The following is a 14787-nucleotide window of genomic DNA, read 5'->3' as shown; positions in this document are numbered from 1 at the left end:
TGGTTGCGGTTAGCGATTATTGGCTAAAACTACTAACCGTAACCGCCTAAGGCGATTATTGGATTTCAATAACCGCAACAGCTCTACTTAGGTAGTTAGCAGTTATTTTATAACCGGCGGTTAGTGATTATTTAAATCAATAACCAGCAGTTTTATAACTTTTTTTATATGGGCTTTTTGAGGTGTTTTGGGCCTTCATTATGCTTATTTTTTGAGCTTATTTTAAATAATTTTGAGTCGAAATGTTTCAAAAAATAATGAATATGATGAAACCTTATCTCTAACTTGTATTTAAAAAACCACAATTTTGGTGTTTAACAACAAAACAACAAAAACCACAATCAAGAAAATATCCTCTTTAAATACGGATCCTGATCATGTTGAAGATACTACAATTTTTACATTTTCTTACAAATTTACGAGATAATTCACGTTATATTTATTATGTTAACGACTAATTAATTAATAAAATTATTTAGTGGATCATGAATCATAGCTTTTAATTATCTTTATTCTTTAGTGACTAGTTGTGGTAAGCAGAAACAGAACCAAAATTTCTCATTCGAAGGTGTCAAAATACAAATAAAGGGTCAAATTTAATTTTGAAGCTTAAAAATTAAGTTTGTAATGTGATGAGACTCTAATTATAGTTTTAGCAATTTCTAAGAAACAGAACAACCGACCGCGGCTCTGGTCACTTTGGAAGGCAAGAGGCAGGAACCACAGAGATGAAAGGAAGGTTTAATGTTGTTTCTAGATAATGCTGCCTTATACTTCAAACCAACCGTGTGGACCAGTTCTAGTTGACCCATTGGGTTGACGAGCACTTGGCGGTCGCATTACCAGACTACAATTTCAAACAATATAGTAGAACGGTCAATAAAAAAAAATCGTCCAGCGTAAGAACCAGTGCTACTTTTGTTTTTTTTCCAAGCCCTCAATAGCTCTCCTCTCGATCTCAGGCTTATGATATATAATAAGGAAAAGTTGAGGGCCTAACAACAAGGCCAGTGTGAGTTATCTGTTAGGAAATTGATATTAATTGGCAACTAATTTTCCATCAGTCATTTATGCGAAAAACAAATTTGAAAATAAAACACACAAGAATACATATGTACACAAAGAGTTTACGTGGTTCAACCCAAAACTGGCCTACGTCCACCAACAAGAGAGTTCCACTATGAACAAATTATTACAACTCAGAATACATACTCATATCAGTATATCACCCAAATACACTTTGCTCCAGAGAAGAGCCTCACACACTCTTCTCAATATAATAAGTAATAATTAAGTTAAAAGGACAAAAACACTCACTCTTTTGCACATTCCCAGCTCTCTTCTTTGTTACTCACTAAAAGAAAAAACTCCCTTCTTAGGATTATTTGTGTGGAGCTACTGCCTACTTCACCACAATAGTCGAATGACTATATATAAGCAAAGCTCACAATTCTCTTCTAAACATAGCCTACAATTGTTAACAATATGATTTGCATTTACTGCTCCTTTTATCAAGACTTCTAAAAGGATGAAGATTAATAGAACCAATTAGTCTCAATTGTCGACAATCTTCTAAAGAAAATATAGCATGCCAATTTTTCTCCTTTATGGCAACCACCATTTTTGACTTTGAAGTACAAGTCTTAACGCATTGATCGAATTCCCAAAACAAGAACCCTTTAAACCAAGATTTTACATCCTTCTTCTCCATCAATCATGAATCCTGTTTTTCACAGCTTTTCGTCGTCTCTGAAGAGCATACCTACAGCATCATCATGGTTCGAGGCCTATGTAGCCCTCTCCACATGTATGATGCTTTTGCAAACTGCGACCAATCAATTCATACCGTTGAATGTCCGATCATTCATCATCTCCAGATTGAAGAGCTACTTCTTTGGCACTTTTGCTGATAGCTCTTCTCGCATCACCATCACTGAGATCTGGGAGAATATGGGTCGCAACGAACTCTATGATGCCGTCAAAGAATACCTACCTTCCAAGATCAGCCGCGCAAACAAAAACTTTAGAGTCGGCAAGTTGGGAGGAGGTAATAAGAAGATAGCAATTGCAATCGAAGGTGAAGAATCTATCGTTGATGTCTTTGAGGACATGAAGCTCACATGGAGATATTTCCATCAGAAAGATCAGCAGCAGCAACAGCCGATAAATCCATCATCTCGTAAGCAAACGATCCCGAGTCCTACTGATCAATCAGACGCAAGGCCCAAGTATGTGCTGAGTTTTGATGAAAATCATAGAGAGAAAGTCATTGATTCTTATCTGCCTCATATCTTGAACAAATACAAGGCCATGAAAGAAGGGGAGAAGGTTTTGAAGCACTACACGAGGGCGAGTAGGTCATGGGAATCATCCGAACTGGGGCATCCAGCAACATTCGACACGATTGCCATGGAACCCGAGTTGAAGAAGGCTATTCTGGATGACCTGGATCGGTTCTTGAGGAGGAAGAGTTTTTACAAAAAGGTTGGGAAAGCTTGGAAGCGCGGCTATCTGATGTATGGGCCTCCTGGAACTGGGAAAACCAGCCTCATTGCAGCCATGGCAAATTACTTGAAGTTTGATGTCTACGATTTGGAGCTCAGCAATGTTAACTGCAATGCCGATCTGAGGATGTTGTTGCGTAATACGTCTAATCGTTCCATTCTTGTGATTGAGGACATAGATTGCACTAGAGAGGTCCGGGATCGATCCGAAAAAGATGATGGTCCTCTAAAACGCGAGTTTAAAAGGGTTAGTGGGTCCTTAAAATCTATTGCTTTTCTTTCCGATCATTCCTTTTTTTTTTTTTTTAATTAAATTATTGTTATTCAAGTTGGGAAAAAGAAAATGAGAAATTACATAAAAAGTAAAAACAAACGGCGAGCAGCTTTACAAAAACAAACGGTGGGCAAGCCTCTTTTCCAATCATCCAATCATGATCTTAATTTGGTGGTTCTTTTTCCCAGTATATCTCCCTAACTTTTGCTTCTTTTTCCAGCTGTCTATACCAAATTTCCAAAACTATTTGGGGGTGTTTGGCAAAAGGCATGGCCCAACCTAGACACTAGACACTGTTGTTGTCATTTTTCTGATGTAAAATTACATGTTTACCCTTTAGTTGTTTCTCCCAAAATATCCAGCGCTGTACTCTTTGGGACCAGCTGCCCTTGACTCTCCGTGAGAGGCCACGTGGGTCTAGGCCAGACCCACGCCAGACCTAGGCGTGGGGTCGTGGCCAAACCCTCTGTTGGTCTGGCCGGACCCAGATGGGTTGTGGCCAGACAGCCTTGTCAGTGGAGGGGACTAGGCCGCCATCTCTTCTCCTCTCCGCCTCGCTGTGACTCTTCAAATTTGCCAAGGTCTTCTCCTCCAACACCTTTCTTCGCTACTCTCGCCGGAGCTTTCATGAGCTCTCCCTTCTCACAATCCAAAACCAGAATTTTTTTCTAAAAAAAATTTGTTTTTAAATTTTTTAAGTAAAGCTACTCATTACTCATTTATCACACTAGTTTTGCATTAAATGACATGACGGTTTTAATTATCTTCAAAGTCAGCAAGTTTTTTTAATTTTTAATTTGTAATTTTTTTTAAAAAAAGTAGAACACGTTAACTACCATGAAATAAGTGGAATAAATAATAAATAAGTGCAAAGAATAATATTACTCTTTATTTCAATCTTACTTGTCTTATTGCCTAGTGGCCAAAAAGCCAAACCTCAAGTTAGTTTTCAATAGCACAAATTAATTGCAAAAGAGTAATGTTATAAACGCTACTTTTATCTTATTTTATTGATGTGACATTGTCAATTAGTCATTGAATTTTTTCTTTTTCATTATAACAATAATTGAGTTAAGAATTGTTTGGAAAGTGTGATATATAACATTTCTTGTTAAGTAATTTTTTCTACAAACTAATGACAATAGCGTGTCCAAGTTCAATTAATCTAAGATTAAGCTAATCATATGTACTTTTTGTCTTATTGCCTATTTATATACTTTTTTGTGTTGTTTATGCAGTTCAGTGAGTTCACACTCTCAGGTCTATTAAACTCCATAGATGGTTTGTGGACAAGCAGCTCAGAGGAGCGAATCATTGTGTTTACTACCAATCACAAAGACCAAATAGATCCGGCATTGTTACGTCCGGGTAGAATGGACATGCACATTAACTTGTCCTTCTGCACCGTTAATGGGTTTCGAATTTTAGTTTCCAATTACCTTGACGTTCAAAGTCACCCACTCTTTGAACAAATTGAACACTTGTTGGAGAAAGTACAGGTCACTCCTGCAGTAGTGGCAGAAGAATTAATGAAGGGTGATGATGCTGATGTTGTTCTTACTGGACTTATTAATTTCCTCAAACAAAAGGAGATGGAGGGCAATGAAACGAAGGATGTAGTCGATGAAAATGAAATCCAACTCCGAAAATCAAAGAAGATGAAAATTGAAGACGAAGACGAAGATGAAGATTTTTGATGGCAAACAAAGAGTAGACTAGTATGAAAGAGCTCAAAGAAGGGGGAGTAAAGAGAGCCCTATAATCTTACTATGATATATAAAACGATGAAGTAATTCTAGAACCTAGTTTATCTTAATGAAATGATGAATTGAGCCTGAATTAATTTACTTGAATGTAATCCGAAATAATTCTTCAACATCTACTGATCACTAGAGGTGTACAAGCGGTTGTGGTTAGCAATTGTTGGCTAAAACCGCTAACCGCAACCTCTTAAGGTAGTTATTAGATTTTAATAACCGCAACGGCTCCACTTAGGTAGTTAGCGGTTATTTTATAACCTGCGGTTAGCGGTGATTCAAATCAATAATCGGCGGTTTTATAACTTTTTTTATATGGGCTTTTTGAGGTGTTTTGGGCTTTCATTGTGCTTATTTTAAATAGTTTTGGGTCAAAGTGTTCCAAAAAATAAAGAATATGATGAAACCCTATTCATAACTTGTATTTAAAAAACCACAATTTTGGTGTTTAACAACAAAACAAAGTCGTTTTAATATTATATTTTTAATATAAAATATAAAATATATATTTATATTATTATATATAAAAGTAGGCGGTTATAAACGGTTAGCTGTTGCAGAGCAATTATAACCATCCCGTTTATACACCCTACTGATCACTTAGAATGACTATTGCAAATGTGCTATTTGCCTAAGGAAATGTTTTTCTTTTTTCTTTTTCTTTTAATGAGTGAAAAGAGTTAGGGAGCAGTGGTCATCCCATAGTATAATAGTATGGATCATGTTGAAAACAAGTTGTTCTTATCGATCTTACTGTCTCAATCGAAAAGGCAATAAAAAATAAAATAAAAAATAAGTGAATACCTAATAATAATAATAATCAAGAAAATATCCTCTTTAAATATGGATGTTGATCATGTTGAAGATACTACAATTTTTACATTTCCTTACAAATTTACACGATAATTCACGTTATATTTATTATGTCAACTACTAATTAATTAAATTATTTAGTGGATCATGGATCATAGCTTTTGATTATCTTTATTCTTTAGTTACTAGTTGTGGTAAGCATAAACAGAACCAAAATTTCTCATTCGAAGGTGTCAAAATACAAATAAAGGGTCAAATTTAATTTTGATTAGGCCAAGCTTAATTGTGAAGCTTAAAAATTAAGTTTGTAATGTGATGAGACTCTAATTATAGTTTTAGCAATTTCTAAGAAACAGAGCAGCCGACCGGGGCTCTGGTCACTTGGGAAGGCAAGAGGAAGGAACCACAGAGATGAAAGGAAAGTTTAATGTTGTTTCTACGTAATGCTGCCTTATTCTTCAAACCAACCGTGTGGACCAGTTCTAGTTGACCCATTGGGTTGTCGAGCAATTAGCGATCGCATTACCATAATGTCCTTGGGTTGTCATACTGGGTCTAATAATTGAAGGATGGTTATGTAAATTCAGGTCTGAAATATTGAAACAGGATGGCTCCAGCTTCCATTGGCAATTGGCATGAGCATATAAGCTTAATCATTACGGATCATCTATCCTTGAAGCTTTCTCATTCATCAATACTGGGGCTTCTGCATTAGAAAGATTGTTGACAATCTGTTTGATCTTTGGTCTGTGAGATTTGGAGGCTATTATTGGAGGTCAAAGTCACTTGGTTCTGTGAGATTCTGGGCATCATTGGAGAAGAGTTTAAACTGTGAACAGAACCCAATTGTAAGTTTAACGTACCCTGACTGCTTAGACTTTGTTCTGTTCCTTTTTGTTCTTCTTTCAATTCAATGTTAAAAGCATGATGAAACAAGTTTCTTAGAGTTATATTTGAGTCTTTCCCTTGTATTTTGCATTTGCACTGTTGTGTTCCAATTCTATGTTGCATTCTTGACTTGGAAAGGCCATATTTAGATAGATGGAAGACTTATATGCAATTTTTGCTTTCTGTCTCTTATTTTTCTGAATTGAGAAAATCTGCTTTGGTTGATGTTCCAAAACAGTCGATTGTATTGAATTTATAAAGAACTTTACTTGACATGTCAGTTACAATAGTTCTTAAACATCAGTATACTTTCTTACATGTGCAGAACAAACTAAAGATAAGTTACAAATATTCACAATTAAAGTTTGAAACACAAATAAACGATAAACTAGACAGCAAATTACAAAGCCGCGCATGAGCAGATGAGGACTTTGAAGAGTTTGATGCAGACTCAAACTTCTGCACGGTGTTGGTCATGTTGTTGTGGTTCATCCTGTCTCTAGATAGTAGTTGTTGGTTGCTAATTGTCTGATTTCTGTTTGTCTGCTATAACCTTAACACTTTTTTCTTCTCAAAACAAAAACAAAAACATTAACAAATGACTCAAACACAAATACCTTGAAAACAAAAAGACGGTTTTTACTTTTATGTCACATCAAAAAATGTTTTTTTCCCTCCAAAACACATTAACAAACAGAACATTGCATAGTTATTTTTGAATCTTGGCTTTTGGGGTTGGGAAACGTGTTAGAGAAGGAGATTATTAGTGCCCATCTGTTTAGTTGAGGGAAACAACTTCTTGAAAGAATATATAAGGGAAGCAACTTCATAAAAACAAGTTCCGGAACAAAAACAGTATTTGCTTTGGACAGAAATTTCCTCTAAACCGGTATGGAAGAAATATCCTCAAATCCATGTAAAATAGTGCCAAGTGTCTATAAACATTTAAAAGGCACATTAAATTTAGTCTAAATTGGTAAATTGCTATTAATGAGGTTAAGAATTTAATGTGCATTTTAAATGTTTATAGATACTTGGTACTATTTTACATTGATTTGAGGATATTTCCTCCATACCAATTTGGAGGAAATTTCTATCTATTTGCTTTTAACAGATATTGTTAAAGTACTAATTAAATAATTAATTTTTCTATTTTATATCAATTTCATATTTTTATATAAGTGGTGATTTAAGATATGAATGAACATTTTTCACACGAAAGAGAAAGAAATTGGTACTAACCAAAAAAAAAAAAAAAAACAAGACAAAGGAATGCTCCAATTTCTATGTAGCTTGGGAAGGTTATTTCTTAGGCTTGCCAGAACAGATTTAATCTCTGACATCTTCCTTTATAGTATGTTGCCAAACTTCCCCGTTTCCATGATTTCGACCACGATTCCTTGCATTTCTTTCTAGCCAAATATGGTAAATATGAGCTTACCAAACTAGCTACAGCAGAATACCTTGAAAACTGTTACCCTTTACATTCGCACTTGCCCACTATGAGTTCCACATCCATACTCCTATCTATGCATTAATTGAGCATAATTCTGGTAAATGCTTCCAAATTCTTTTAGAAAATCTACAATTGTAAAAATAAGTAATTTCTGCTTTCCAAGATTCTTCTACAAGTCAGTACACACATCGCATTCCCATTATAAAACCATTTAAGTAGTAAAACCTTTGTTGAAGATCTGTTTCTCACAGTTAGCTAAACTCCAAAAATATGCTCCGGAATCGCTCTTGGATGCCATATCAGCTTATGCCATTCAACTCTAGGCAATGGTAATCTAATAGCAGTCCAAGCAGCAGGGCATTGGCATTTTTTAGTAGGACACATTCTTCCTGAGATAACCTGATCTCTACTATTCTTGATTGGATTTCCTCCATTCTTTGATGATTCTTACTATAATATTTCATTAAATGTTGAAGACTCATTTCTCTTATAATGTTTTGCTAGGCAAAGACATGGTGGATGCAATAGTAAGCGTTTTCTTGGAAAAACTGCTTAATGCTCTTTCAGAAGAGAGCCGCGTTTTAAGCGAATTCAGAGATCAGTTTGAAAAATTGCAGAGTGAGCTCCTATTAATGCAAAGCTTCCTCAAAGATGTTGATAGGCTCAAAAGGAAGCAGCATACTCTTCGAGGGATCACGGTCAATTTACGAGAGCTGATTTTTGAAGCTGAAGACATATTAGCAGATTGCCAACTTCAGTCCAGGGATAATGAACTCTTTTCCACTGGTTGGTTAACGTGCATCTATCCGACAAAGATTCCAGGTCAATATCAGACTGGAAAGCGCCTCAAAGAAATCAATGAGAAAATTACCAAAATCAAACAAGACATTGCATCTTATTTCGGTGTCTCATTTTCAAACCAACCACAAATGGTGTATGGATGCAATGACTTATCCCAAAGATGGAGCTCACCTGTGTACGATCATACGAAAGTGGTAGGATTGGAAGGTGACAAAAGGAAGGTAAAAGATTGGCTATTTGAAGCAAATGATGGTATACTGACAATTGGAGTTGTTGGCATGGGTGGGTTAGGAAAGACCACCATTGCTCTGGAAGTTTACAATGATAGAGAAATAGAGGGACACTTTGAAAGAAGAATGTGGGTTTCTGTCTCACAAACTTTTAGTGAAGAACAAATTTTGAGAAGCATGTTAAGGAACTTGGGAGATGCTAGTGTTGGGGATGATCGAGGTGAATTGTTGAGGAAAATAAACCAATATCTCATAGGGAAGAAGTATTTGATTGTGATGGATGATGTGTGGGGCCATGACTTTGCTTGGTGGGAGAGAATTTTTGAAGGATTACCTAAAGGAAATGGAAGTAGTGTCATTATTACTTCAAGAATTGAGAAAGTTGTACAAAAGATGGGAGCGAGGGAAAACAGAATACATTGGCCTAAATTTCTCAGTAGGGATGATAGTTGGCTACTGTTTCGGAATATTGCATTTGCAGCAAGTGAAGGTGAGTGTAAATACCCTGAGCTAGAGAATATTGGGAAGGAGATTGTAGAGAAATGCAAGGGTCTTCCATTAGCAATTAAGGTAGTTGGAGGAATGATGCTTTGTAAACCATCTCGATATCATGAATGGAAGCGAATCTTAGACCATTTCCGTGATGAATTAGCAGAAAATGATGATTCTGAGAGAGGCTTGATGGCTTCACTACAGTTGAGCTATGATGAGCTTCCACCTCATCTAAAGTCATGTTTTCTTTGTTTCTCTCTTTACCCAGAGGATTGTGTCATCAGTAAAGAGCAGTTGGTCCACTGGTGGATTGGAGAGTGTTTTGTCCCGCTGAGAAGTGGTAGATTAATAACTGAAGCCGGGGAAGATTGTTTCTCAGGATTAACCAATCGATGTTTGATTGAGGTTGTTGATAAGACTTACAATGGGACAATTTACACTTGCACAATTCATGATATGGTTCGTGATTTGGTGTTAAAAATCGCTGAAGATGATGCATTCTTTAAACAAGATGGAACAAGTAGTCGCCATTTGGGGATGACTAGCAGTTTGGATTCGAAGCACCTTATAGGCAATCAAAAGTTACGAGCTTTGTTGTCAACAACCAAGACTGCTGAAGTGAACAAGATTGCATCCAGCACTGCCAAAGCACTTTGCAAGCCTCAGTACTTGCGGGTACTTGATATTTCCAAATCAATCTTTGAAACATCCCTCTCAGGTATTCTAAATCAGATTGGTTCCCTTCAGCACTTAACTTACCTTAACTTAAGCAACACTCATCCATTGGTTCAATTCCCACCCTCACTTGAGAAGCTTGGTAACCTTCAGATTTTGGATGTAAGTTATTGTCAAAACCTGAAAATGCTTCCATCTTACATTGTGACCTTTAAGAAGCTGAAGGTCTTAGATGCGAGCCATTGCGGTTCACTTGAATGCTTTCCTAAAGGCCTAGGAAGGCTTTCAAACCTTGAAGTATTGCTAGGGTTTAGACCTGCAAGATCAAGCCAACCAGAAGGTTGTCGCATTGGAGAATTGAGAAATTTAGCGAAACTCAGGATGCTGAGCATACAAATAACTCGAGCTGATGAGATTGGAGATAATGAGATCAATGCATTGGTAAATCTCCAAGAACTGCAATATTTGTCCATGAGTTGCTTTGATAGTGATGGTAGTGACCTCATTACCAAGGTTGATAAACTCTGTCCTCCACAACAACTCCATGAGCTGTGTCTCCAATTTTATCCAGGAAAGATCAGTCCAATGTGGCTCAACCCCATATCACTTCCTGTATTAAGGTTTCTTTCAATTTCCTCTGGTAATATTGCAGAATTCCATCAGAGCTTTTGGGGAGATGACAATACTGTTTGGAAGATTGAGGCCTTGATGTTCGAATCTCTCTCTGATTTGGGAGTGGAATGGTCGAAGATGCAACGAGTTATGCCATCATTAAGGATTGTGAATGCGAGTTGGAGTCCAGAATTAGAGTTTTTCCCAGTTGACGAATCTGGGTTCAGAGGTGATGTCTGGAAGAAGGGAGAGCATAGAAGCTAAAGCTATAACAAATGCAAGGGCAATGGATCTGAATTCTGATGTATTATTGTTGATTATGGAACTTGAAATTTTTCTGTTTCTTATATGGTAATTGTTAAACTTGTAAGTTATATGGTAATTGTTATGCTTGTAAGAAATTGGTTTCCTTTTTTTGTTACAGTGTTACAGATATATCATGCCATTGGTCTGGACTAGCGGTCTTCAATGTGTAAGTTATTAAAGGTTTACTTTCAATGGCTAGAAATGTGAGAAAGAGTATGCTTATTTTTTTGTTTTTAATCTTTCTCTTAAAAAGTATGGCGAAAAGTAAAAAATCCAATACTTTATTTCTTGATCCTTTTCTCTTTTTGGGTCCTTACTTCTTGGATAGCTTGTAGTATAATCTCATCAGCTTAAGTTTACAATTGTCAATTGTTTCTTGATTTCGGTCTTCAATAAGAGGGAAAAATACAATTTACTACCTACCATGAGTTTTGTTGAAGCATATATATATATATTTTTTGATAGCTGGACCGGTTAACGGATCACTTGCAATGCTGCATAATAAGGATAAACTATCTGCAGTCAAAAGGTGGGCAGTGTGGTAAATCTTGTAACGTCGGCTTGTTAAACCGAATCACGTAAATCTTGATGTTCTGCTCAAATTTTTTTTTAATAAGTGAGGCTCAACACTTGAAATATTTAATTGAAATAGAAGGTGAATTGACGAAAACTATATTCGAATTCAGGACATCTGCTTTTCTACTATATTAAATCACCACTTTGTCCAAAAAATTAAGTTTATAAAAAGAGATAAATTAAATTATTTAATTAATATTTAATATTATGCATCATCTCAAACGAAGATAATAGAATAGTGATAAGCAAGTTGCTCTTAAACTATTGAATAGTAATTAAAAACACTATTAAAAAAAAAAACAAAAAGTGATCAATACATTGTATCGATCGGAATGAAGAAGCCAAAAGTGGTGATAAGCAAAGTTGCTCCGGGAAAAAGAAGGTTGATCTTCTTCTGTCCAATAATTCAAATATGGGGAAGTGGAAATACTAGCTCAGCCAGCCTGTTAAGTCTAAAAAATGGCAAAATTCGAAATTTCTAAAAACTAAAATGATATCAAATTCAACTGCATAATTAACTTTTATTTTATTTCTTTCTAAAATTACGAAAACAACCACCGATAGATTCACGTTCAACTCGGACAGAATGAAGATATCAAGGGTACAACTCTACAAAGACTTAAATTTCAAGCAAAACGAGGCTCAAGATCAAGCATAAAATTATCATGCGATGGACCGCTCAATCAACCTGAGTTCTTTTGTAACATCCACCATTGTCGGCCTTACATCTGGATCGCCCTCTATGCATGTGAGAGCAAGCTGTAGCACAGCTTGTAATTGTTGCTCCACACCAGTTCCTCCTCCCTCTGCCAAGATTGTAGGATCCGTAATATTACTGGCGTGGTTTCTCAAATAACCTAGCAACTTCTCATTCTTAAAATCATTACCAGCTAGTTTGCATAAACGATAACTATCTTGTCCAGTTAAAAGCTGTAATAGAACCATACCAAAGCTATAGACATCCGTTTTCTCTGTTACGATGCTTGTAGCCATATATCTAGGGCATAAGGAACCCAAAGTTCCGATCACCCGATCAACTACCACGTGAGTTTCACCCTCAGGAATTGAAATGGAATGTGAAAAATCACACAATTTGGGAACGTCATCATGGTCTAAGAAGATATTTTCCAATTTTATATGCCTATGGATGATGGGTCTGAAGAATGCTGTGTGAAGATATGCAATTACATAAGCAATTTGCCTTGCAATCTTTAACCTACTATGCCACACCATGGACATACCTTGTCGTCGAGAGATATCAATTTGATCGGCAAGGACTCCATTTTGAGCATATTCATACACTAAAGTCGGAGTTGAAGTCTCGAGACAACATCCTACCAGTCTTAGAATGTTTTTGTGAGCGCTCGTCTTTGCTGAAATAGCTATATCAGTTAGGGCCAAGTCCTTTGTGGAAATAGCTATACTCCCTACGGCCAAGTCCTTTCTGGACACTTCTTTATAACTCTTAATGGAAAGTATTCTGCCTTCAAAAGAACCCTTGTACAATTCATACCCCTGGTCTGCATGAAGAATAAGGCGATGATCAAAGCTATTGGTTGCCAAGATAAGCTGTTGATAGGAGAAGGTACGGATGGGCATAGGCCTGCCGTTACAAGAGGCCACCACCTTCTCCAATACAAGCCCTCCGTTCTCTAGAAATGCTCTCTTTCTCTCTCTCTTTCCGGCCATTCTTGACAGATGTTCTTCTTCTTCTTCTCTCCCCACCCTGCAGGGCTTGAATGTGGGTTCACTTTAATTAATACCCTTTCCCCCAGCGTCCCCGAAAGCAGATGGATATTTCGTGGGAAGTAAGTGTAGCGCAAACCTTCTTTGACAATACTGGAGGAGAAGTAATTAATAATTGGGAGGAACAGTCAACATGTCCCACGCGCAAAGTCTCTATCTGACTATCTCCACTCGTGAGGGATGCTTCAATGCATTCTGTGGTCCGCATTGAAGGCAGAATACTTTCCACTCCCTTTTCCCCCAGCGTCCCCAAAAGCAGATGGATATCTCGTAGGAAGTAAGTGTAGCGCAAACCTTCTTTGACAATACTGGAGGAGAAGTAATAATTGGGAGGAACAGACAAAATGTGCCACTTGCAAAGTCTCTATCTGACTATCTCAACTCTGCTAGTCAAGATCCAAGCCTTTATCAACAATAAGATATTAAATGCTAGCGTTGGCCATAGGTTCGGTCCGTGTATTTTTGCCTACCAAATTGTAGAAATAGGTTGACTAGATTAATTAATCAACTTCGTATCGACAATGAATAGTTTTGACTTTTTCAATTAATCAGTTGATATTAATATTTATCAATTTTCTTGTAACTACAAAATTAATAAAGCATTTATATTTATAAATGAAAAGAAAAAGTATTCAAAGAAACAGAAACAGAGGAATGGGGTGGCCCATATAGGCCATGGCCACCCCCCAACTCACAAGGAAAAAATAAATAAAAAATTGAAGGTAAAAAAAAAAATTTCCTTGGCCCCTACCCATACGAAACTTTGCCTCCTTCCTTGCATGGAACACTTACCAAAAGAACAACCACAAATCAATAGGACAAAACAATAAGACAACCTACCAAATAAAATTTAAATTTCATTTGAAAAATTGGTTAATTGTCGGTTAATCGATGAAATTTTTTGTATACTGCCTACCAAACCGAACCAATGTCAAAATAATATTTTTATTCTGCCTACCGACTGCTGAAAGTTAATTGTTTATCAGTGATGATTCAGTGACGGTCAATAGACGGTAAATTGTAAATTTGCTCACCCCTAATTGGGGAGACCATTCAACATGTCTTACACAAAGTCTTTACATGTAACCTTTGTCAACAATAAAATATTAGATGATTGGGGTCGGTATGATTAGGTAGGTCTAAATTGAGGGATTGATTAGCCTCATGAATTTAAACTACATTTGAAATATATGAGAATATTAAATAGATCCTGCAAAATAATTAGAAAACGTATTACACCACTACCAAACAACAATATTATGATCACCTTCATACGGATTGATTTAAAATTATACTACTAGATTGCTGTTCGTAAAGACTACATATATAAATATTTAAGTCTACGAAAGTATATTAATATATAAGTCTACGGACCACGGTCGTCCCTTCTTATTTTGTAATAAAAAATATATTATATTTTTATTTTATAACTATCTTATAATATTAATATGATAATTTACACCCTTTTTTTTTTTTGTGCTCTTTCTCTTATTATTTTTTTACAAGTAGGGTTTACATCTATTTGAATTTCTCAAATTAAGAGAATATAGTCTCGAAAACATTTTCTAAAATGTGAATCCCACAAAATAATAATAATAATAATAATAAATCTCAAAACCGTTTTTACGCTTCTTTGGAAAACACATTAACAAAAATA

General features: G+C 36.1%; 2 protein-coding genes and 1 pseudogene across 2 annotated transcripts; 2 read left to right on the top strand and 1 right to left on the bottom strand.

Annotated features, from left to right (window-relative positions):
* The first annotated feature begins 1649 nt into the window (after window positions 1-1649).
* On the top strand, window positions 1650-4758 carry LOC132171883 (AAA-ATPase At3g50940). Its single transcript, XM_059583295.2, has 2 exons — window positions 1650-2751; window positions 4017-4758. Exons 1-2 carry the CDS (start codon window positions 1717-1719, stop codon window positions 4473-4475), a joined length of 1494 nt encoding a protein of 497 aa, XP_059439278.2. The 5' UTR covers window positions 1650-1716; the 3' UTR covers window positions 4476-4758.
* Window positions 4759-5740: 982 nt separating this feature from the next.
* ZAR1 (HOPZ-ACTIVATED RESISTANCE 1) lies at window positions 5741-11062 on the top strand. Its single transcript, XM_059580004.2, has 2 exons — window positions 5741-6196; window positions 8197-11062. Exon 2 carries the CDS (start codon window positions 8205-8207, stop codon window positions 10764-10766), a length of 2562 nt encoding a protein of 853 aa, XP_059435987.1. The 5' UTR covers window positions 5741-6196; window positions 8197-8204; the 3' UTR covers window positions 10767-11062.
* An 810-nt stretch (window positions 11063-11872) lies between these two features.
* On the bottom strand, window positions 11873-13187 carry LOC132171876 (serine/threonine-protein kinase ZRK1 pseudogene; annotated as a pseudogene).
* Between the last annotated feature and the right edge of the window lie 1600 nt (window positions 13188-14787).

This window comes from Corylus avellana, chromosome 1, assembly GCF_965113065.1.
Source record: "Corylus avellana chromosome 1, dhCorAvel1.hap1.2, whole genome shotgun sequence".
Lineage (NCBI taxonomy): Eukaryota > Viridiplantae > Streptophyta > Magnoliopsida > Fagales > Betulaceae > Corylus > Corylus avellana.
The sequence above is the reverse complement of the archived record's forward strand: the minus strand, read 5'-3'. Positions and strand labels throughout refer to the sequence as shown.

What these genes read in the sequence shown, in the direction of transcription:
- ZAR1 (XM_059580004.2), top strand. Translation starts at nt 8,205, where the DNA reads ATGGTGGATGCAATAGTAAGCGTTTTCTTGGAAAAACTGCTTAATGCT.
- LOC132171883 (XM_059583295.2), top strand. Translation starts at nt 1,717, where the DNA reads ATGAATCCTGTTTTTCACAGCTTTTCGTCGTCTCTGAAGAGCATACCT. An exon ending in TAAAACGCGAGTTTAAAAGG is followed by an intron (nt 2,752 to 4,016) that starts GTTAGTGGGTCC and finishes TTGTTTATGCAG; the next exon opens with TTCAGTGAGTTCACACTCTC.